The 24,843-nt window shown below is 44.2% G+C and overlaps 1 protein-coding gene across 1 annotated transcript in view; it reads right to left on the reverse strand.

The window, feature by feature from the left end:
• The window catches only part of AVL9 (AVL9 cell migration associated), a 37,410-nt gene extending 21,009 nt beyond the window's left edge, over positions 1-16,401 (reverse strand). The window contains exons 1-2 of the mRNA XM_059818450.1: positions 16,336-16,401; positions 693-813 (exon numbers count right to left, since the gene is read on the reverse strand). Coding sequence (XP_059674433.1) covers positions 693-813; positions 16,336-16,401 — 187 coding nt within the window. The remainder of the gene's footprint in view (positions 1-692; positions 814-16,335) is intronic.
• Between the last annotated feature and the right edge of the window lie 8,442 nt (positions 16,402-24,843).

The raw sequence follows: 24,843 nt of genomic DNA on the forward strand, positions 1-24,843 counted from the left end.
CCTTGTTCACTGCTGTGCAGAAAAAAAGATGGAACAACTGAACATGCACATAAATGTCATGGCAATGAATTGAACTGCTGTCAAATAAACAAGGAAATAAATGCAATACTAAACAAAAAAAAAACCTGCAGTAAACTTGCTGGTAAATACATGGCAAAGGAATCATTCTATCTTTATTCTGCTGACAAATACACTAAAGCTCCTCCTCCTGCCCTCTACATTTGCTGGTTTTCAGAATGTGTCATTCTACAGACATTGAACAACTTGTAGGTCATTCTAAGAATCTCTGAATTAGTGGAGGGAAAAAAAAAAACATAATGACTACCTGTATTTCAAAGCTGAATTTCAGAATTTCATTCTTCCCTTACCTCAAAACTGGATTAGGCTTCACTCAAGAGTTTATTCCCCCTTCAAAGAACTTCTGAGAAAGCTGGTTTTGCACTAGGACTATACACAAGTACCCTTAAGCTTTTATTGACATCTGATTTCTTGATGTAGGAGGTACACCTTTATGATCTACTTTCATTTTAAACTCCAAAGCAACATACCATTGCCAATGTATTTTACAGCTTGAACAAAAATTACAGGAAGTCAAATAGTGAAAAGAATTATTGATCAACTGTTCAGATATCAGGATTTTTCCTTTGGTTGCAGTAGAGGTGGTATGTGTAACTTCCTCTCTCATTTCTTACCTTCCTGATAGTTGTGAGCGCCATCCGGTAAGGCGAGAAATGGCAAGTATTTCCATTCCTCTGGTAAACTGTGGCTGTCATGTCCTTCTCTAGGCTTTAGGGGAGGATAGGAAAATTCAACCTAAACCAACAAAAACAGAGGGGAGGCAAAGAGAGAATATATTACTGTTACCAAACAAGCAAGCCTCTGTGATTCAGCCTAGCACCTTTTCTTTAGCAATGGTATGAAATACAGTTTTTCTTCCTACTAGCATTCCTTGTCTCTTCCTCCAAAGCACCCATGGACTGACTCATCTGTGGTCTAAATGACAGGCCCTAGGCAGATTTGGCTTCTACAGTGCTTCCATCCAGCCTAGTACCTTTTCCTCAAGAGAAATATGAAAACAGATCTTCAAGAAGAAAACATCACCCAGCAGCTGAATACCTTCTCCCCTGTATACACACAGCCAGCAGCACATTGCTGCACCTGCAATGTCACCAGGGGTCATTACTGTGGCACGCAGATCCTGAAATCAGATTTGGCTTCTCAGCCCCTCAAGTGCTCATGACTAGGTAACACTAACACCTGCAAGCCTCTATTGTACCCTACCAGATGTTGAATAATCTCAGAAACTATATTAACAGCAAAATACTGCTTCTAAACATTTTTATGTCCTTGACTGCAATGAGTTCTACACATTGGCCTAAAGTACCTCCTTTTCCTTTCCTCAAGAAATCCTGCCTTCCAATTTCACCTTTCAATTTCACTTTTCATTTCTTTGCCACTTACCTCTCCCTCCTAGATACAGGGACAACCGTTCTATTCCTTGCACTACACTACATGTCCACCACAGATCCTCATAATCAGCATCTTCACAGTACTATATCTTTATCTTCTTCTCCTACGGAGACCCCTCTAGGTTTCCAGCCACTTTCACCAACTCTTTTTTTCAGATGTGCATTTGTTAAATTACTGAACAAAATCTAAACACAAATTTATCAGTAAAAGAAACTGTTTAAAGATACTGCAACTTCTCTTGAAGGACATTTAGCTATAAACTAGTGAGCTGTACGACATATACATGGAAATCTTCCATCATACATGGAAAATAAAGCATGACAAAGCAAGCATACAGAAAATCTCAACTTTTCATGGATGATAGAATAAAAACACTGTAAAGGATGAGAGTACTGAAGAAGAAATGGGAAATAGATCAGGATAAGTGAAATTCTTCACCTTAACACATGGTGTCACTCTTTCTACAATGGTTGCCAACTTTGAAAAAAGCACAAAGGACAAGAAAACACCACAAGAAATCAGCCTTGCTACTTGTTGTATCTATTTCAAGTTTCCTTATTCTTTACATTATAAAAGAGATCTTGAAAATATCCACAAAAAAATAAAGGTCTGGTGAATGACTAAATTCCTGAGCTAAAGGTAAGTAACCCACAAAGAATAATTAAGCAAGGGGGTGGAAAAAAAGACATGCAATAGAAAAAGGATTAATTTTGGCAGGGGAAGGAGGAGGGAATCCAGACCCTGACCTGTAATTAGTTATCAAGAAACCATAAAGCCTTTTAAACAGAAAATGCCATTAAACAAAACAGAATAGCATCTGTCTTCCAAAGGAGAGACAGACACTGGCATTAGCATCCATACAAGCAGCAGAGAAACTGCTTGCCATTTAGTACACACATAAATCCTGAGAATTCCCAGCTATCCTTTTCAAATCACAGATTATAAGAAAATTAAAATGTTAGAAGCTTCACATAAATATCTGCAATACAGAAGAGGATTGTACCATACAATTTGATGCTGTCCAGATTCAAACTGGCTGGCTGAAAACACCGTTTTCAGAATTATTACTGGATTCTTGTAGAAGAAGTAACCTTAGCAATAAATAAAGCACAGTTCCTAAGTTTTAAAACATAGATACTGTCAAGAAGCATCTACGCTCACATCCCAAATCAGGTATTTTATTTCGCTGCATGGTCAATAAAGAGGGGTTCAGATTCACTCCCTGCAGGAGCTTCTTTCCATCGAATACAGAGAAAACCCTGGGTTTCTTAGATTTCAGTGAATGCCTTCAAAGCATCATTCCTGACAGGGAAATGCTGTAAGTAAGGATCTAAGACATCATTACTTCCAAGCACTTACAGAATTACGATTGTATTTTGCATTCCAACCAAAATAATGTCTTAGAAGACATATTTAAAGGAAAGAAGGGTAGAACAATTCAAGCTATACGAAAAGCATGTATTCAGTAAGAAATACTCTTTAAAGTCCAGAACAAAGCTAAGAGATGTGGCTCCTGTGTTCTTTTGACGGTGTGAAATTTGCTGAAGAACAACTTTGTTCTAGCTCACAATATGCTATCAACACATCAGCTGCTATCAGATACTCCCAGCAAGAGTGATTTCTGCAGGCTTTGACTGTTCCAAATTCCACAAACTAAACAAGCACTAGTGACATTGATGATAATCTTGTTTCATATTAGTCTGCTTCTTTCAAAAATATGTGTTTCTAATATAGAGATTTCTGTATGCTTGTGTGTATGAGTGAGAGAAGAAAAAGCAGAATTAAGATTGCTTAAGTGGCCCTAAATCATCTATTTTACATATATACTTTATGGTAGACCTGATTTACATTATGACATACTATTCCTCCCCTTCCCCAAGAGGATGCATGTAGGAAGTACCCTGGTTTCTAAGGAGGAATCATATTTGTGCAGTTTAATAGATCACTTCTTGTAGAAGCGCTGCCTCATATTGCAGAGGCTGAAAGGGTGGAAGTAACAAAGATGCAGGAAAAAAAAAAAGGACAATCCAACAAGAAGGACAGTATGCAATGCCCTGGAGAACTTCCTTCCACCCCTCCTCCGACTTAAAGAGTTACCAGTAATTTCATTTCAAAGAGTTAAGTCAAACTTTTTCACAAGTAGTCACTGCAGGTGGGATTCATGTCAGCTGATGACATGTCAAAAAAGCAAGATCTCTGAGCCAGTTTTCCTAAGCATTCTGCATAGTCAGAGAAAACAAACACCTGCAGAGGATGATTCATCAATCTGTTTCTTTCCATCATCTCTGAAGAGAGCTAGCTCAGACTTCTAAGTCGAACTTGCATGACTGAATTAATGCAGATGAAACTCACCCTAACTGTTCCTCATGTTCTAGACATCCTGCTTGATTTCTACAGCTCAATTTGCAGACTTGCATCAATTGCAGTTAGGAATCCTTTGCACAGAAAAAACATTATTTCAAAACCAAAGCATTATAAGAACATTGAGTAGCCTTAAAAAAAACCCCACAACAAACCCAAACGCCACAGTTCTTGAAAATCTTGAAACTGAGCAGTGCACATGTACAGAAATTATAATAATGGGGTAGAGAGAATCTCAGTTCTATCACTTCTGAGTTTTTGAACAACTGGAGCCTCAGTAAAATTCTTCTCTCTGACTGTGCGTGCAAACTGTACAGTATAGCGTTCCTAGTTAAAGCAACTTAAAAAAAAGGGGTTTTTTGTCATCTTCCACTTTAAACCCAAGACCAACCATGACAGGCAGACGGGACTACAAAGGAGACCTGTCTCACAGCTCTTTCTCCCTCTTCACAGAATGAAGAAAGAGGGTCTCATTTTTTTATTTAGATACAACAGATTTTTATGTAAATCCATACACATATGCACATGCATACATAAACATGCACGTCAATTTCCCTGTTTGTCATTAATACATGTATGCATTACAAAAAATGCCCGCAATTATGAGAAATAGTCTTTCAATAAAGCTCAGCAGTCAACAGGAACAAAGAAATAAATCCAAGTTTTCAGAGCTGACTGCCAGAGCAGATTTCACAGTTTTTCATCTCCTCAAGTAAATTAAAAAAGACTCAACAAAAAGAAACTAAAATTCAAAGCTGAACTCCTCAGAGACTTCAGAATAAACTACATAAAACATGAAATAGAATCTCCACTCACTTCTTACTCTTCCAGGTGTCAGGGATCTTCGTTACAGCTGGAAATATTGATTATGCCTGTCAAGGGGGTTTATTGGCAATGCCTTCTGCCTGTTCAGATTGCCTTGCTCTGTAGGCAGATAGCTCTTGATGGATTTCAGAACTAAAATCAATACAGAATATTGTGTTGTGATTTAGTGGAGAAATAAGCAAGTGTGTTCTTCACTACACAAAGTATTTCAACTCTTGTGGATTACCAAGTTAAAATAAAATATAATTTTAAAAAACTCCCTAAACTGAAATACAACTGAATTCCTGGAACTGACATTTTTATTCTTCTGTAATTTTGCTGTTAACTAACCTTTTATACACAGTTTGTATTGAATCTAATAGTTTGGATGCAAAGCACCTACTGATGCACAGTCCTATCTTGTTTGTGGAATGAAAAAAAAAGTCCAGGCAATCTGTTTTGGTTCCTTGTCTTTAAAGGGACTTCCTAGCCAGATTAAATTTACTAGACATTCATGAACTCACAGTAAGAAAAGATGAGTACAGACAAGGAAAAATGTATTTCAGTTCCCATATTTACAAACTAACATGATAGTTTTTCTTTAAAAAAATGCACTGATACTGTCTTCTACTAAATTACAAGTACCAATCAGAAGAGAGGTTAAAAAAGGACATTGATAAGAGAGGAGTTTCCAAAATATATGTGCACGTCCACCTAAACTGTCACACTCAACATTAGACAGGTAGTTGGCATTAATTTTTGGTGAACTTTATACTTGGGTAAGGTTGTTTGCCTTATCTGTGAAAAGTGTTATGTGTTGGCAATCACAGCAAGAGTAAAATCCTCAGTGAACACTAAACAGTGATAATTTAAAACCTGCTGGCAAGTCAGTATAAACTCCCCATCCTTCCCACTCCATCTACTGTCACATGTTTGAACTACCCCACTTACAAGTTAACCTCTCTTACTCAGCGCAGTCACAATGTAAGTTCTCCTCTTTAACACAGGTATTTTAGAAGATTTCTCTTCAGAATAGAAATGAAAAAAATCTGGACCCAAATAAGTTTTTCCACTGGTTCAATGGAGAGAAGATTCAATCTCAAAGCTCTAAAAAAATCTAATATATTTAAAATTACTATTCTGTTAAAAGACAAGGATGCTTTCAGTAAGTTGCAGGATCTAGTTTACAGGGAGCAAACACATTCCATTCTCTGAACAATTGCTTTGATGATCTCTCCCATTGCTTCTACTGCACCAATAGGGAGAATAATTGCTTCAAATGAAGAAAAGGAGATCAGCAAAAGCCACTCATTACATTCCTATTTAGAAAAACTTTTCCCTTGATAAATCATTTCAACACATATTTCATTTTGAGGATACCAATTCTTCCTCTCATTTAAGAAAGAAGAGAAGAGCAGAAAAGCAGAAGGATGCTGAGTATTAAGTATAACACTAAGCTGCAGTGACCAAAAAACCCCAACAGATTAAAATTACACCTAAAACTTGATCCCTCATTTCAAATAGGTATTCATTCTTCACTTGAAGTAGGGACTTTTGAAAGATGTTTTCCTGATACATTAGTCCTAGCATAGCCAGATCCAAAGAAAAACAGCACACCAATGATTTTATCTGAATCACCGTAACAACTGCAGCATGCAGCCAAATGAAACTCTAAGAAACTTGTTAGTCTTTCAGCACTGAGAACAATTTATTATTTAAATCACAATTTAAGCAGATTTAAATGACAAACTTTCCCCATTATTGGATGACAGAACCAACAGATCAGGATCTACAAGTTGAAGAACCCATCGATATAACACTAATGGCTATGCAGTAATATAATGACCTCTAACAACAGATTTTTAAATCTATGTTACATATTTATATAAATATGTACAGGTAATAACTATAATACACATGCATATTTATATAAGTATGTATATGTAGACTAAATATATACAATACATATTTATATAAACATATTTAAAATCCATTATATACAGACACAGTAACAGCAAAGGAAATCCATGTATCACAAAGAGGTAGGGCATAGCCTTTTCTATCCTTCCAGTTCCTGAAACTGGAACTTCTTCACGTTCCATGTCACTAAAGCTATAGAGCAGCCACTTACACAAGTTCTAAGGCACCATTTGTATTGCTACAGATGCACAATATAACCATTCGAGTTTGCTTTGAAAACTCTGACTAGGTTAGTAAAGTTTTAACTCTTAGGCCCTTAAAAGATAAAATAACCTGAAACACTGAAACCATCGTATTTGTTTTCAAAATCATGCTAGTATGCATTTTAGACACTCTTTCCAATTACTTAACACTTTATTTTTATAGCCATACAGTTCAAGTCAGACATAAATCCTGTGCTTCGGAACTTTTGTTCTTATCCACCTCCTCAAAGAAAGTAAATAACAATAAAGAAACCCCCACACTCCTCCCAGAAGAGGAACATAATACCATCGCAGCCGTGCCAGCCTAAGGGGCTTGCTAGGGAACTCTGTGCCCTGGTTTTGTGGTCTTATGGAAAGTAAGTTAGAATTCATACAGGATGAACTCTTAAGATACAAGGTACCAGAGAGGGCAGCTTCCTTAATTAAACAGGAGAGGGTAACACTCAGCTCTACTCCTAAGTTACCTCTGCCCAACACAGCAACTGGTATAGACTGGGGTCAGCAGCAGCCAATTTTCAACCCATACAACCTGCTGCGCCCATTGGCTTTTACATACCCAGCTACAGGGACTGGTGGCACTTCCTCTCCCCCAGGGCAGCACCCAAACCTCATCACAGCTGAGACTCAGACACGCACCCTTTCCCCAGCTCTGCTGCATGCCCTGGTTCCCAATGGGAAGAAGCCCATGCAGGCTGGCAGGGAGTCATCAAATGGTACAGTGAACCCTCCTTTTCCTGGGAAAATGGAGGAGCAGGACTGTAGGCATGCTTTAAAGAACATTTACTCATGAGTTTATAAACAGCCATTGTGTGTAATTCATATAGCGTATATTGCTGAACTGATGCAGTCCAAGAGAGCAATCACCTTGTTTTATGAGCCAACAAGCGTTCAGGTTCTTTACCACAGGACATCTGATGGTCTCAGAACGGCTCTCAGCGAACATGCTCCTTCCTTTCAAGTTTCAACATCAGATTTACTCCTGAGAGGGGACAAATCCGGCTCACTATCAAGTATGAGGCTGAGAAGCTGCACAAACACAGTAACATCATGAAGTACAGAACATGCTCTGCTCTAGGTAACCGCCATGAAGCAGGCAGCCCCATGCCCTATCTCCCCGCATCTCAGAGCGGGCAAGGAAGTTGCTTTCACATCTTGCATCCACGATTTTCTTATAGTGCTTTTAGAAACAACATGCCTGCCTAGGTGTAGTAATTCAGCACTACATACAAGCTGCGGGACGGATCAGCAAAGTTAGACAAATATCATAAAATAAGGCAATATTAGGACAGGGAACACAAAGTTGAGACTTGCAAGTTCCAGTTTACTCCAACTGGAGTGGCCTCTGTTTAGTGATTTTACAGCTTCGAACCACCCTCTATTATATGTATAGAGGTGGCAACGTAATTTATATACAAGTGCTGAGAGCCCAAGTTACTATTTGAACGCATTCTGAAACAGGTAGATGAAAGGTGCGACTGAGGTACAGAAATAGATATTTTAGTGATTTAGCATTCATTCAAGAGAACGGTCAAGATTCCTGGTACAGAATGTTTAAATAACTACTCAGATGTTATGACAGATACAAAGAACAGACAGATCGTAAGATGAAAGTTAACAATGATGACCATGTGTTACATAACTGCAAATAGGTATTTAGGAACCTTCTCTCAATTCACACATCAGGGCAACAATGGAGAAAATATCCAGTATGGAATCCTTCAAAGAAATACTTTACTTCCTGTCCGGGACTTCAAGGAAGCAACTGCAAGATTATCTAAGCATATCACTCTTTAAAGCTTGAAAAACTAAACAAAGAAACAAAACAAACAAAAATCCACCACACCTGGGAGTTTTTCTTAAACAATGAACACAAAATACTAAATAAGTGGATTACATAAACATGCAAAGAGTGGAACCCATCATTAAGTCTACACACAAGATCAAAATCTGTGGTATTGTTTACAGGAGTGTGAGACAGCAGTTACACCATGTACTCAGCAACACATTCTGTATTTAAAGCAATGAGCATCCCATGCTAATTTGAGTAGCCTTTCTAATAAAAGCTAAAAGCTTCTTTGAAAGTTTCAACCTGTTGAACATAAACAAATCCATATATTTTAGACAGCAGGCTAACCTTTGATATGTATACTATGATTAACTTCAAGAGATTTCATGCTTGTAACGGTCCTTTAAAATGCTTAAATGATATTACAAGCAGGGAACAAAACCGAAGAAATTGATCTAATGTTTACAGGTTATCATCAATAGAGCCAGGAAAAAAGCCCTTTGGCTGGATTCCAACCTAGTTCCTTTCCAATTTTTTTTTGTTGTTTCTGTTGTTCCTTTAACAAGATCTTGTTTAATCACTAGAGAAGATTACCTATTGCATAATACCTGCCTACTGTGCTCCCCCAAAACAAAGACACAAGGACTTTAAAAACAACAAAGCATACACTTCACATACATGGTTAAGAGCATCGAGCACATCTAACAGAATCACAGCAACTACTGGATTGGCAAAGATCGAGAAAAAAAGTAGTTCTCCAGTAAAGCAGAGTCTTAGAAGAAAGACCACAAACAAACAGGGACTGAGACAGGCTAGAAGTGTTCCCCTCAACAAAAGAAAAGAAAGATGCCTCCAGAAAGGCTGCCCATGGAACCTACTGAAGAGAGCAACTTCAGTATTTATCTCTTGGAAACAAGTGCTGCAATCGAAGGTGCAGGAGACCTGGAAGCGTAGGCAATTCTCAAAAGAGTTGATAAAAAGAGCAGACTGAAGTCGCTCGTTCCTCAGACACCTCCTAATTCTGCAAAGTCAAGCCTAACTTGCCAACAATTCTCCTTGAAGACATTCCCCTCGAGCCCTCATACACTCCCTAGGCATGAGTAAAAAAGGCCACGTGCAGGATTGCTCAGGCCATGGTACATGCTGATTTCCACAGATCGCAACAAGCATTACCTGCCGGAGCTCAAGTACTTGAAGCTCTCAAATGACAGAAGGAGCACATACATAATTCAGGAAGGAAAGAAGTCTTAAAGGGCATTCTTCCCTCTCAAAGATCATATTCAGGCTCTTCTCTAAAACTTAGGTATCAGCTGTTTCATTCCTGATCTTAATTTCCTTTGCATGCCAGGAAGAAAATTTATGGTCAGGCAAGACAGGGAGACAGGTCTTCAAACACTGTCCACACAAAAACATACCCACACAGACAGGCAACTCAGACACCACTTTGGAGAAAGCAAACATCCTATTTACATTAAAAAGTTAAAGTCCTTTGGAGATCCTTAGGACAAACTTTGGGATTCCACGGGAATGCGCCATTTGGTATTTACAGTAACCCACTCCCATGTCTGTGACACCAAGTCTGAAATGTCATTCCCCACTGGTGCGCAGAAAAGTGGGTCAAGATCAGCTGCCGTTATTTTACAGAGCAAACAAAGGTGACCGGCAATGCGAGCAGCCCAGGACACACACAGCACTTTCCCCACTACTCACCCTTTAATTTTTTTCCGCAACACAGTAAGAAATGTATATGTTTAAGAAAGTCAAGAGTGGTTTGGAATATAGTCAAGAACTTGAGAGGAAACACAAGACAATGGTCACCCACTGCACAAGGTCAGAGGTGACCTGCAGAACTGCTCAGGACCCTGAGTGCGGAAAAGCTGGGCCTTGCCCCAGGCAAAGTGAGATTATGTATGGCCTGGCTGGAGGTAACACAGGGCCTGAGTTTACTCAGATGTGACAGCCTCAAAGCCTCCCAGCATCAAGAGAACATGGGGATTCTTGTGCCAGGTCGGGCAGTACAGTAGTAAAGAGACCATTTGCCTCCCCAGCAACCAGCCAGGGGGCTTACAGGGACTTGGGCGTACCTCTCTTACCTGCAAGTTTTTCCAGCTTTGCTGAACCTTTCCTTCCTCTCCTTTTCGAATAAATCATTTCTCATTTTAACTTTGCCTTCAAAATGAATGATTTTTAGGGTACTCGGGATATTTTAAGGCTTCCTACTCCCTCAGAGACTATTATCTCTCTGCCTCCCCATGTAAATAAAGCTTGGAGACAGAGAGCTCAAATGAGGATCGTGGCACACAGTATCACTAGTGGAGAACTACACCTCATGACCCTCAGTCTTCCACCTTCACCACAAAGTGAAGGTCTCTCCGTGTATTTTTCAACACACAACTTGCATCTACTAGTCAAGCTCTGTTCAGGTTACATTGTTGCTAAAGACCTCTATCATAAGATAGATAAGGACTTTTCACACCATTTAATGCTTTCAAAAATTAGCATGTTGTAAGGCAAATTAAGTGCTTTATTGCTCACTTGTATTGAGAGGAAGCGTTTCATGATTCTGAAAAAACCAACCTCTCCCTTTATTTGCTCTGAAATAACTAGCCACTTACTGCTACAGCTCCCGAAAACCACTGAGGAACTTGTTATCAGCCGCTCCAGAAGAAGGGCCCCAAAATCCAAGTCTTACCATCCCATACTGACGCAGGAGATCAACAGAACATAACAAGAGCCAGGGAGCTGGACCAGTAACCAGCTGCAGTAACTAATGAGCCAACCAGCTACAGATACTCCAAAACAGATCACACCATTTCTGTGGCAGGCTTCCCATATTTATGCCCCCATGCTTTCGTGGCCTCAGTCCTGTAGAGCCTGAAAAGCATGTAGAAATTCCTACCACATCAAAACCATGTTTTACATTAATGGACAAAAGTACGAGCAACTGCATATGACGAAGGGCTGTGTTTGCTGTTCCCTTCTCTTTAGGCCACTCCTCTTATCACTACTAAACAGGTAGCAAAAAAGCAATTTTTTTTGACTCCTAAATAAATGTTTTAGCAATTTCATTTCATGTGTATGAAAAATCATGATCAAATGAATACTACCCAAAAGCTCTGCACATTTCAGGACATTTGCTATTTAATTATGCACTAACGAGGGTTCCCGTAACAAGGCAGCCAGTACGTACAAAGCAAAGAAACCGGTCATGATGCCTGCTTCACACCAATTGTTTTGCCGTCTTTAAGGGACCTGTTGAGAGCATGTCAAATACTAGGTGGACCTAGTTTCCAGCCAAGCTTCTCCTCCCATCCTCCGAGCGCTCTGCCGTAACCACCTCTTCTCCTTGGCAAAGGGATACAGCAACCAGCACTTTTTGAACGTCTCCTTGGTATCACAGTCCAAGTCAGCAGTTAAGAGGCCCAAAGAAGCAGGCTGGCAATCTGCTCATGTAAACAAACAAAACCCTACAGCTTCTTCAAAAGCTTACTCCATAATTGCTAGAGAAAACTCCTTCCAATGTATTCAGGATTTTTAGTTGGAAAATGCAACGTGCTGCTTTCACAGAGCACAAAGCCTTCCTAACCATGAGTGGCAACTCCAAGTTTTTAACAATTGCCTAGGAAACTGCATCCTCAGACTAAACAACGTACATACAGTAAATCTTCACTTTGTCTCTTACATAATCCTGCTTCACACAGCAAAAAGACCCACAGTCTAACAGTGGGCCCTTGGAAAGAGCATGTGGAACAGTCATCACCCTCCTGCTATCAATCAAGAGGCACACAGAAACAGACCAATTCCTTGACTCTCCTTCTCTTTTGTAAACAAATGCCTATGGATTGTTTTTCAAGTCTATGCAAGAAAAATATGTTCCTATACATTTCCAAACTGCACATAAAAGTGTTTGCTCTATAGGTTAAACGTTTCTTATACTGTAAGTTAATCAATAAGAGCTGTACACTTCAGACATCAGAATCTAACCAGAACAACACTTGTCTAAGAACACATAAGAATCCAATTACGTCTGTTTCCAACAGCAATTTGACAGAGAATCTGCCACAGTCAGAGCTCAGTTTCAAGTTACACTCCTCTATACTTACCAGCTTTCCACTATGCATATGTTACTATCCACTTCCTTCCATACTACAGCTTCAGAGGGAAAGTCAGCTAATAAAAACACCTAGCATCAAGAAATCTGTCAAAACATCTAACTCCACATGCATTTGGTAGCAAGACTATTTGAGAAAACAGAGATGGAAAACCAGACCCGGAAAGGAGCCTTCTCAGGCAAACCACGTAAATTCCTGTTATGACAGGCAGGCTAGCTGGATGATCTCTCGATCTTAAGCTCCCCAAATTCACTCTGACTTTACTGCCATTTGAAAGCTGCTTTGGAACTTCGCTTTTCTGCAACTTGTAGTTTCTCATATGCAATCTGCAGCGCATCTGCAGACAGTTCATATCCTCTTGTTCTTGTGCCAGCACTGTCTTTTAGATTAAATGGTTGTTTTTTTCCTCCTTATTTTTCACTTGCCGACAGTCTCCTGGAATACAATTGCACTTAATGCAGTGGTTCAATGAATACTTCAAAGGCCTTATCAAACATGGCAAGCAAAGAGAGAAGTCCCAGGCTGCCACTTTCAAGAGACACACTTTCCCACCTCCATACTAGTCTCCTTGTGCCTGTGTAGCTGTCTTCTGCAGATGTCCGCCCGGCAAACAGAACCCATGAACCAACCACCTCAAAACCAACCCACCAAAACAAGGCTTACTTTTTGGTCACCCCAGTTCCCCGTCTCAGCTTACACACAACCGCCTCTATTTCCAGTCATGAAGAGGCAGGAGAGGAAAAAGGGAGAATGTTCCCATATTCCCAGAGGCAGCTTATAGTCTTCGTAAGAATACAGCCTCAAAATCCATTTTGTCAGCCTACCTAGCCAAGCTCTTCTAAGTTCTCCTCAAAAACAGACTGCCCAAGGACTATCACCCATTCCTGAAAGTGACAGAAAGAATCCAAATCCATTTTTCTGAAAGGTGGATCAGAATTTTTATGCATCAATAAACATATTATTACACTATAGGACTACATGTTGCCACTCTCGCCCCCAAATCACACCACTTCTGTGACTTATCCTTGATCATACACCATCTCTTTTCTCTTCCAGAGGTCTCCTCATGTTAATGCCCAAGCCTATACTGTTATTATTCATTCCTATTGCATGACTTTGTAATGCACTCCATTTCTATCATTCCAGCATTCCTTATCATCCAGCTCTTGCACGACATTCCAGTCTTCCTTTGTAACACCAATTCCTCAAGTTTGCTCATCATGGTTAGATTTTACTGTGTAAACGATGCCAGCACCACTTACGTGGGCCCAAATTCAGTCTTGAGAAATACCACTTGCAAGCACCTTTCAGACCAGCAGTTCCTCTTCTGACACAAATCTGTTGCCGCTTCCTTTGCTTCATACTGTTCCTTACCCAAGCATCAGCTCTTGTACTAATTCTCCAGTACCCCCACCTTTAAAAAAAATAACACTTTTTTTTTTGGTAGTGTTCCATGATCCGTTATCAGGTTCCAGGCAGATTCCAGCTACTCTGTTGCTTTTACAGGGAAAGTAAATCAATCATTTATTCTCACAAAAGACGCAGGTCAGTCAGGCATGATCTATCTTTAGTGAATGCCCGTAGGACTCAGTCTACTTAGTTTCATGTTGTTAATTAATTCTTTCCTTCACAAATTCTCTAGAGCCTTGCACACTACTGATGTCAAACTCATTAGGCTACAGCTGCGCAGCTCCCTGCCTCCAGTTCTTTTAGGAAATTATTTTTGTAGTTCAGGAACAAATTTGCTAAGTCAGAGGTAGACTATATTTAAAATTAGATTTCTGGTTAGATTTCCCTTAGGAAGCCTGGCTGTTTGTGGTTCTAATGATCGTCATTCTACTCCTGCAGTACTTCTCCCTTTGACACAACTACCCCATCCCCCTCCCCAACCACCTTCCTTTTCCACTTTCCAGTTCATTTCTTGAGATACATTGGTTCAGAGGTATTCCAACCCAATTTTTGGCAACATCTGAAAACGTACTTCTACAAACATTTTACTGGCACCAAGATAAAATTCACCGCTACTAATTTACACGTTGTTTGGGTTTTTTGGTTTTGTTTTTTCTGCTTTGCATCAACACTGCATAACGTTACAAGAAATAAAGAAATACAGGCCTAAAAGAAGAACAGAAGCAACAAAAGCCACCTCTGCTTTTGTCTCCAACCTATGTCTTTTCTGAAAGGCCAACAACAAGGTGAGGGCAAAAATGCGCTCTTCCTCCTGGAGACACCCAACAAACGCTCATCTCCTAACGGTCTTTGACAAGAAAGTGACTGATAAATATTGCAAACCTTGCAACCTAGATGATCAAATTCCTTCGCAGGAACTAATCCTGCAAACATCCACATGTGAACAGTCCCTAGACACCTTGAGACAACAGGATGCATTACGAAACCACGCAGATCTTTCAGAAAAAGAGATGGAAGAACACATAGAATGAGTTATTGCACTTCTGCTTCAGCCTCTGTTGGTATGAGGAATTGTTTTACATGTTACCATGCTGTGCTTGTTTTGTTTCCTGAAGCGTTAACAAAGATTAATTTAACTCTCTGGTACCTTGTATGAAACGCATTCATGTCAGACCAGTTCTTGTATAACAACAACCATCGCATTCATTATTGTTTTGGCAATTTTTCTAAAGACTAAGAACGCTCCATGGAAAAAAGACTCACTGCAAGTCCAACATTCTATCTGCCTGCTCTTGTCACAGCAAAGCAACTGTGTCTGCAGCCCAGCTGGGCAACAGCATCTCCTGTTTCAAGGGTTAAAAAAAATAAAAAAATCAGAGCGCAAAATACCTATGAAACACACAACACAGAATTTTTCTACCTTACAGGCCACATGAAGCAGTCATGCATGTCGAAAGCAGGGCAGAGACACGCAAAGAAAACTTAAATCAAGGGTGGACTCACGCCCTGGGGCCATCAGGCTGTTTGCGTACAAGTTGTACCTGTGAGTTCAACGGGGCGCTGCCCGGCAGGAATAGAAGGCAGATAAAATAATTTGTTTTTCTCTTAATTCTCTGCCTGAACGCCTTAAACAGGCACGACTCACGGCAGGTACGGGTGCCGCGATGTGAGCTGTCTCCCAGCATTTACCGGGAAACGGGGGGACGGGAGGGCTCGCCCGGCCCTCGCTCCGCCTCGCCCCCCGGCGGGAGCGCCGAGGCAGGACAGGGAGCAGTCACGTACGCAGCTCCACGAACACTAACTGCCGGGAGCGGGCTGAGTCACGGCCCCGCCAGGCAGCCCCCGCCCCGCGGCCCCCGCCTGAGGGCAGCCCCGGGCCCCTCCGCCGGGCAAGGGGGAGGCCGCGGCCGAATGGGGCCTTCGCGGCGCCTCGCCGGCTTCAAACTGCTCCTTTACCCGCCCCCTTGAGCTAAAGCAAAGCCCCCCCGGCCCCATCAGACGCGCCCCCTCCCTCAGGGGCTCAAGCCTTCCCCGCGGGGCCGCCCCGCCGCAGGCTGAGGGCCGCAGGCTGAGGGCCGCAGGCGGGCAGGCGCCGCTCAGCGCGGGGGAGAGGACCCGGGGGAGGGCAGAGAGGAAGCGCAGGGGAGAGGCGGGAGAGGAGGGGCACCCGCCGGCGGGCGAGGAGGCGGGCGGCACCCGCGCCCCTCACCTGGCAGCCCTTCTTGTGGTGGAAGCCCACCACCACGATGTGCAGCACCGGGCCCCGCTTCTCCATGGAGCCCCGGCGATGGCCGCTCTGCAGGATGCCGCCGTGCCCGGGCTCTCGCTCCGCCTCCCGCCGCCGAGGGTCCGACAGGGAGGCAGCCCCGGCCGCCTGCGCTTCCGCAGCGCCCGGCCGGGGGAGGGCGGGGCGCCGCCGGCAGCGCCTCCCTCCCGCCCCAGCGCCGCCAGGGCGGGGTTTCGCTTCGACCCGTCCCCTCAGGAGCTACCCTGGGCCCCGGGCAGCGGAGGGCGGGCCGCAGCCGGCGCCGTTCCCCTCCTGCTCCGCAGGGAGCTCTCCAGGCGAGCTCGGCTCATCGAAGGGACTTCCAGGGCAAGCGGCTCCGTTTTATCCCGCGGCCAGGAAGACACATCGCGGCCGGGCAGTGGAGTCGCCCGGGCCGGGGCAGCCCGCCGGGCCTCGGCTGAGGCCTTCCCGCCAGTCCCCTCAGCGCCCCTGCGGACACCGCTGCTGCTGCCGACTGCGGCGGGGCTGCGAGCAGGGGCGATAACGGTGCCTCCTTCTTCTGGTCGTCGTCTTTTCTGAGAAAATCTCCTCTCGGAGCCCCCCTGAAGCGCAGAGGACAGCACAACCTTCCAGTGTGAAGTCGTGCAGATTAATGGCAGCACAAAACGAAGTCTGGGATGGTTTCAGTCCAGGTGTGTCAGGTTGGTTGCTGAAGGTTAAAAATGAGAAAAATCACGTTAAGGCTTCTTCCGTTAGCACTGTTCTGCTGCTGAACGTACATTATGATACCCTAGAAAGACAGTTCAAGGACTTGTCCAAGAGCACAGGCAAATTTAGTGTGAGAGAAAAAAAATTAAAAAATCTTCTATCTTGCTGCACTTGGACCGTGCTCCCTCTTTAACCTTTGCTATGATTCAACTCTGGTTATTTAAATCAACAGCATTTTAGAGACTGTACTCTTAATAATCAAGATTCTCTGTGGAAATCGGAGGAAGAGATTCTTTCTGAAAGAACTGTAAAAGAATAGTGCTTAAAGAAAATCACAAACACAATACCCAGAGGCTCAAATTATAACAATAAAGCATGTAATTACATATTGTTCCTCAGCTCCAACAGAAGTGCCAGTATAGAAAAAATATACTGTAGGGAATACAGGATAAGCTACAAGGAACAATCCAGCTCTGACAAGTGAATGATTTCTTATTGGTTTTAGTCTGTAACTTACTGTTCAGTATCATTTAAAAAAAGATGAAGGTATGAAATACTGGCCGTTATCTCCTGCAGTAATGAGATATCCCCCAAAAGATGCATGGAAGTGTTTATAGCTAACACTCAGCTCACTGAGGAAAGCGCAGTCTGGCATCACTCTTACTGCTATGGATTTTGCATTATAGAGGTATCTCAGTGACACTGCTGGACAATTGTGGCTTATCGCTTCTCTGAGAGATTATTAGATTTTTTTTTCTGCTTGAAATTTTCTTACGTGCTAAGGCAATGAAAATGTTGGACTGACAACATCAGCCTGTTCTAGGAAAACTAACTGGCTGACATAATCTGTGGGTTTTTTCACAGCTCACACTGCATGTATTTATGAGAAAGGAAGGTGAGTGCTGCTATGAAACGGAAGCTCTTGGAAAAGTCTCAGTCGGAATTTTCCTAAAGGGGTTTTCCTTCTCAGCGTGTGGCTTACAAATAGCAATGAAAACGCAGCCCTACAGTTCTTCTCTTACTCCGAGGTAATATTTCACTTAAGAACCACTGGCTATTATAACCATAGTAATTGTAATTTGTTAGTCATTTTGCATTTCGTAACAATAACAAGGAGTTCTCAACCTGGCTTGTGTGCAGTGACACTTCTCGGGATGGATAAGCTTTAGCTGGGCAATATGATAGTTTATGTCTGGAAGTAACATCAGGGGTGAGCAGTGCCTGTGGTAGTGTGAATTTGTGGAGACAAGCGTCTGAATAAAAAATAATCATTCTGGGATTTCTGTTGAAGGAAAGAATAAATGAAGTCCTGGCATGGATCTGAGGTTTATAACTAATTTCTTCTGGATGGCAATCTCACTTTGTGTTCGGAGTAGCTTTTTTTCTGAATCTCTTGTCCTAAATTTTAGAAAAACTGAATTGTATGCCGTAAGGATGATAACACTGGCGGGGATTATGATCTCTCACTTGGAAAATTCTGTAAAAGAAATAGGAAAGAGAAAAGACTACAAAAGTATTGATCGGACATAAATTTAATGAATGTCTCACAACATTAAAAACCGGAGAACATTTTACAAATGTTTAAAATTGTAAAAATCTTAGATAAGAATATAAAAATATAGAAAAATACCTATTAGTTATGTAAACAAACAAAAACAGCACAAAGAACAAAGTGATTATTTTATGTGAAATACAGAAAAAAGCAGTACAGCAAGAGGAGAAAACACTGCCATGTGAAGGGCCGTCCACATTCATTATGGTGAATGAAGGTGCACGAGAATGTCATTAATGCGATGCTGAGGATAAGTGCGTAGGTAAAATGACCGTAGTGAATTTTGCTCATTTGGGTCGGAGCACCGCGCCCAGGGCGCGTTCAAAACCATACCCAATCGCTAATAGCCTGTCCAGTTTCAGCACAACTCCGGCTTTGCTGCTTCTGCAACTTTGTTTAGCTTTTCTTTCACATTTGCTTCCTCAGTTTACCCTCACTGGCTATATCCACCTTCCCTATGGGGAAAAATACTTGGTTGAAGTTATTTTGGGGTAACTGCGGGTGTCCCTTCACTTCTGTGTGAGGAGGTAGCGATGGGTCAGGTCTGGGTCCAACATGGCGGCTAACGCGACCGGCAGCCCGCCTCAGCTCCTGTAGCTCGGGGAGCAGCGCCGCCGCCGCTTGGCGGGAAGCTTGAATGGGGCCGGCGAGGTTGGAAGGGGCGCAGCGGGCGGGCGGCTCCCGCCAGCCGAGGGTTTCCTCGCCCAGCCTGGGGGTGCGTGTCTGTGTGGAGGCGGCGTGAGGCGAGGGATGGTGCAGGAGGGGCGGCGTGGAGGGGCCTGGCTGCGCCTCCGCTTCTGCTCGGAGGTGGCGGGAGGCGACGGCCCTCGCCTTTGGTGCCGCGGTGAAGGGCGCGGGCCAGGCCACAGCGTCCGGCGTTGTTGGCCGAGGAGGGAAAAACCCTGAACTGGCCGGGGCTGAGGGGCTGGGGGTGCGGGCGGGGCGGGGCAGTGGGGTCAAGGACCTTAAAGCCAGAGGAGCTCACAGAGGTCTTTTTTTCTGTAGAAGCAGTTTTCACAGCAAAGCTCCACTTCCATGTTTTATTCCTACCATGAAGATGAAGGTCTTTTCTCACACGTCTCATGAACTGGAGATGCGATGCTGCTTCCATGCACATTGGCAAAGATCACTCGCATTTGAATGCTCTCCTATTTCTTGTTTGATCGCTGAGACTCAGGAAGCAGGGAGGGGCAGGGGTGGGGGTTGGGAAAGCAGGGCTCATCTGTGGCTTGACTTGGCAGCTGAAGATTGGGTGATCTTCCTGATGAGCCTGCCAGATGTTGGTGATCCAGTTCCATCTAACGTTGGCTGCAGAGATGGTGGCGCTTGTTGGGAGCTGGCTGTTTGGGGGGTACCTGAGACCCCTGGCAGTTCTGTGGTGCTTTGGGCACCGTGGGATCAGAGGCACCCCAGCCATGGTGGTGTAGTGCCCAGTCAGCCCTGCTGGAGGTGGATCCACCTCCACGGGCTCATCGCCACCGTGTGGCGGGTCAACCTCCATGTCACTGCTGGGGTGAGTACCAGCAACTGCTCGCCAGCCATAGATGTTGCTCCTTCCCTCAACCTGCTTCTGTTTTTTGGGATGTGGACGCATCCTCAGTGATTCAAGGAATCTCTTCTCGCTCGTCCCACTGAATGTGGGCACTGGCCTCGCTTCGCTGGGTCCTCCTCTGCCAAGCGTGCTTGGTGTCAGAATCTGTAGCTGCTCAGTGAGTTGTGGGCCAGCTGCAGGGGTCTCTGCTTTTACAGGGCCTTGGAACAGAAGGCGGTGAGGTGGCTGGTGACATCATGAGTTCCTCTGATGTGTCTCTGACGGTGGTGCATGAGTGGTGGCCTTGGTGGCCCTCCAGCAGGCTCCAAGGGACTCCTCCTGGTGCCATGGTGCAGCTGGCCAGAATCCTGTAGCTCCTCTCCTCGCCTCTTCCCCAGGGCTCAGAGGAGAGCAGATGGCCCCCCTTCATGAGGAGTGGGAGGTGGGAAAGCAGGGCTCACCTGCGGCTTGACAATTGAAGAAAAACTGGGTGATCTTCCTGATGAGCCTTCTGGATGTTAGTGTAAGTGATCAGCTTCCGTCTAACATTGGCTGCAGGGGTGGCACTGCTTGATGGTAGCTGGTTTGCTGATGAGTACCTGAGACCCCTCAGTGGTTCTGCGGTGCTGTGGGCACCATGTTGTTTGAGGCACCCCAGACAGTGGTGCAGTGCCCATTCAGTGTTGTTGGAGGTGGATCCACCTCCATTGGCTCTTCCTCATCTCAAGGTGGATCCACCTCCATGGGCTCATTGCCATTGTGTGGCGGGTCAACCTCCATGGCCTCCACATCACTGCTGGTATGAGTGCCAGCGACCCCTTGCCTGCCGTAGATGTTGGTCCTCCCCTCAGCCCGCTTCCCTTTTTTGGGATGTGGACGCATCCTCACTGGTTCAAAGAACCTCTTCTTGCTTGTCCCATGTGAACATGGGCACTTGCCTTGTTTCGCCGACTACTCCTTCTACCAAGAGTGCTTGGTGTCAGAATCTCTAGCTGCTCAGCAAGTTGTGGGCCAGCCGCAGGGGTCCCTGCTTTTATAGGTGCCAGGAATAGAAGGCGGTGAGGTGGCTGGTGATATCATGAGATCCTCTGCTGTGGCTGTAACGCTGGTACATGAGTGGTGGTCCACGATGGTGGCTCAAACACAGCTAGGTTGGGCATGGGGGGCCTATGGCCTGAAAGATGCCCTAATTTTGAGGGAGGAGGAGGGGTGGGAGTGCTTTGCAGGGAGTCATTTTGCTTGCCAGAAAGGCTGCCCCTTGGGCACCACGACTGTCTTCCACCTCCCCTTGTGTGCTCTGGGCTCTGGCCCCCTCCTCGTGCCAGCCTGGGGTCCCCTCAATGGGACAGTGTCCACAGTGTCCCGGGAGGGTTGATGGGTCTCCATCACCCTCCAGCCGCCCGGCTCCCTGAACTGGCAGACAGTGCCCCTGCAGCCGACAGTAGCAGCGAGGGGCAGAGGGGAGGAGAGGGCCTGGCGTCCTCTGGGCTGCTGTGCAGGGGAGACGGGAGGATTCCATTGTAGGGCCACCAAGGTCCTTGGGGCCTGGGGGTGGGGTTTTCAGTGAGAACAGGAAGGCCTATGGGCGTTGCTGTCCATGGCTAGTTCTCGTCTCTGCTAGGATGGACTGGAATTGTTCCCCTTAAGATGCCTCCAGAAAGGCTGCTCTTGGAACCTACTGAAGACAGCAACTTCAGTATTTCCCTCTTGGAAACAAGTGCTGCAATCGAGGGCGCAGGAGACCTGGAAATGTAGTTTCTCATATGCAATCTGCAACGGTTGTTTTTTTCCTCCTTATTTTTCACTTGCCGACAGTCTCCGTGTCAGACTGCGTGTAATGCAATGGCTCAGTGAATCCTCCAAACACTATGAGCAAACATGGCAAGCAAAGAGAGAAGTCTCAGACTGCCACTTTCAAGAAACTCTTTTCCACCCCTTTGCTGCTCTGCTCCTTGTGCCCATGTAGCTGTCTTCTGCAGATGTCCACTTGGCAAACAGAACCCGTGAACCCGAACGGTGCCCGCTTGCTGTTTTGGCAGCCTCATTTTGTTAACCTGCCTAGCCAAGCTCTTCTAAGTCCTTTTCCTCCTCCTCCTCAAAACCAGACTGCCCAAGGACTATCTCCAATCCTGGAAGCAACAGAGAGAATCTGAATCTGTTTTTCAGAAAGGTGGATCAAATTTTTATACATCGATAAATATACTATTATTAGGCTATAGGACTAGATTTGTTGCCCCCTTCCCCACAGATGACACCACTTTGGTGACTTGCCCAGACTATAGCTACTCTATTTCTTGTACTGAGAAAGTAAATCTATCATTTACTCTGACAAAAGACGCGGGTCAGTGAGGCGTGCTCCATCTTCAGTGAATGCACGTAGGACTTGGTCTCCTTAGTTTCATGTTGTTGATTAATTCTTTCCTTCACAAATTCTCTAGAGCCCCGCATACTGCTGATGTCAAACTCGTCAGGCTATAGCTGTGTAGCTCCCCACCTCCAGCTCTTTCAGGAAACGTTTTCTGTAGTTCAGTAACAAATCTGCTAAGTCAGAGGTAGAAGATGTTGAAAGTCCTTGCTCTGAGAGAGGGCTTCAGTTTCATGGGTCAGTTCTTTCTAAATTCTGAAGCAAGTTCCCTGACTCCTTTGATCCAGCCTACAGAACTTAGCCCTCGCTTCCTCATCCCATCTTTACAGTCAAGCTCAACATCATAATTTTTGTGGAAAAAGGAGACAAAGGATTTGTTTGAAGGTCATCTGCATATGACTCAAAGCCAGGAATCTCCCTGCCTGCCTCCTGACCTCCCTCCTCCCATTCTTTTTGTATTTATGAGGCTCTAGTTAGATCTCCCTTAGAACAGAAGCCTGGCTGTTTGTGGTTCTAACACTGCAGTTCTTCTCCCTGTAACACAGCTACCCTGTCCCCTTCCCCAAGTACCTTCCTCTCCAACCTCTTGAGTTATTTAAGGAAGACTTTTGTTTGGAGATCTTCCCTCCCCCAAACCTGAACCAGGTGAGGGCAAAAATGTGCTTTTCCTTCTGCAGACACCTAACTAACGCTCATCTCCTAACGGTCTTTGACAAGAAAGTGACTGATAAATATCACAAACCTTGCAACCTAGATGATCAAATTCCTTCACAGGAACTAATCCTGCAAACATCCACATGTGAACAGTCCCTGGACACCCCGAGATGACAGGATGCATTACGAAACCACGCAGGTCTTTCAGAAAAAGAGATGGAAGAACACATACAATGAGTTATTGCACTTCTGCTTCAGCCTCTGTTGGCATGAGGAATTGTTTTCTGTGTCACCATGCTTGTTTCTTTTCCTGAAGCATTAACAAAGATTAATTTAACTCTCTGGTACCTTGTATGAAACGCGTTCATGTCAGTCCAGTTCTTGGGTAACAAGGGCCATCACGTGCATGATTCTGCTGGCAATTTTTGTAAAGGGTAAGAAGGCTCCACAGAAGAAGACCGGTCAGCCCTCTCCCACTTTCAGAAGAGTTTCTTCCAGGAGTGTGGAAGGACACTGCCATTTCAGGGCTACCTTAACTAAAGCATTCAGTTCTCTAGCAACGGAAACATATTGGAGCATTTCGAAAAAGTACCTTTCAGGAATGCAAAAAAAAAAAAAAACAAACCCCAAAAAAAGGGCTAGTGAGTAGCTGTGCCCATTGAAACACTGAAATGCAATCTCTGAGGCTTAGCTAATGAGAGAACAGAAAGGGGGAGGAAACAGAAGGGAGAAGAATGAAAACAAACAGAGTTTTGTGTTGAACAGGTTCAGTTTAACATTCACTGATGTAAGTGAGAAGCTCCAGGTAGAAAATTCACTTTGGTCATTGTGGGATAATAACACAAGATTGGTGAGGAGGATTATAGACATGCTCAGGTGACTTGCAGCTGGGCCATAGAAAAACACATATATCACACTAATTGTTGTTTATCCTTCTGCGCTTGACAAGTAGAAGATCTGTGTTTCGATAACACAGGCCTGCCATAGACTTGGAGGCACCCTATTGAACATGCTTGAGATTCCTGCCCTGCTGTGGGGAAGATCAGAGCACAGTGGTAAATTACACCTGCGCGAATCCTGACAAACAGGCGAAAACAGCAGGATCGGTGATCCTCCAGCATGGACCGAGCTCCGTGGTGCTCGAGGGAGACTCGCCAGCCCTGCAGCGAGCCCAGTCCACCACTGCATCTCTCTGCTCTGGCTACAGCGAAGCACTCCTGTGTGGAGCCCAGCGGCAACCAGAGGTTGTATTTCACTTCAGGAACAGAAAGTCCAAGCGTTGGGAGTGACCTGGGAACTAACCACGCTCAAGAACCGAGCTAGCAGCTCTCCATCCATCAAAAGGTGCATGCGTTTCTGCAGGCAGCACCACATTCCCAGGCAGAGGACAGAGTTTATTCAGGCTCGATTCTTCTGGAGTCTGCCCCCTCACAAAATGTGCAACGACTAGAAGCTGAAATACCAGTTTTATTTAACGCTGTAGCATTAAGCACGCAAAGCGTGTTTGAATAGCCGGTGGTTTTTTGGCTCCCAGCCGACTGCGTATACACAAAAGGGCTTCCAAAAGTCCTTTTCACACCTGCCCTCTTGTGAATTCAGGAGCAAATCTGGGAAAAATATTAAAATCATTTAAAATAGCTATGACACACGGCGCATAAAATCCCTCCACCTTACGCTGCA

This window comes from Gavia stellata, chromosome 6, assembly GCF_030936135.1.
Source record: "Gavia stellata isolate bGavSte3 chromosome 6, bGavSte3.hap2, whole genome shotgun sequence".
In the NCBI taxonomy this organism is placed as follows: domain Eukaryota; kingdom Metazoa; phylum Chordata; class Aves; order Gaviiformes; family Gaviidae; genus Gavia; species Gavia stellata.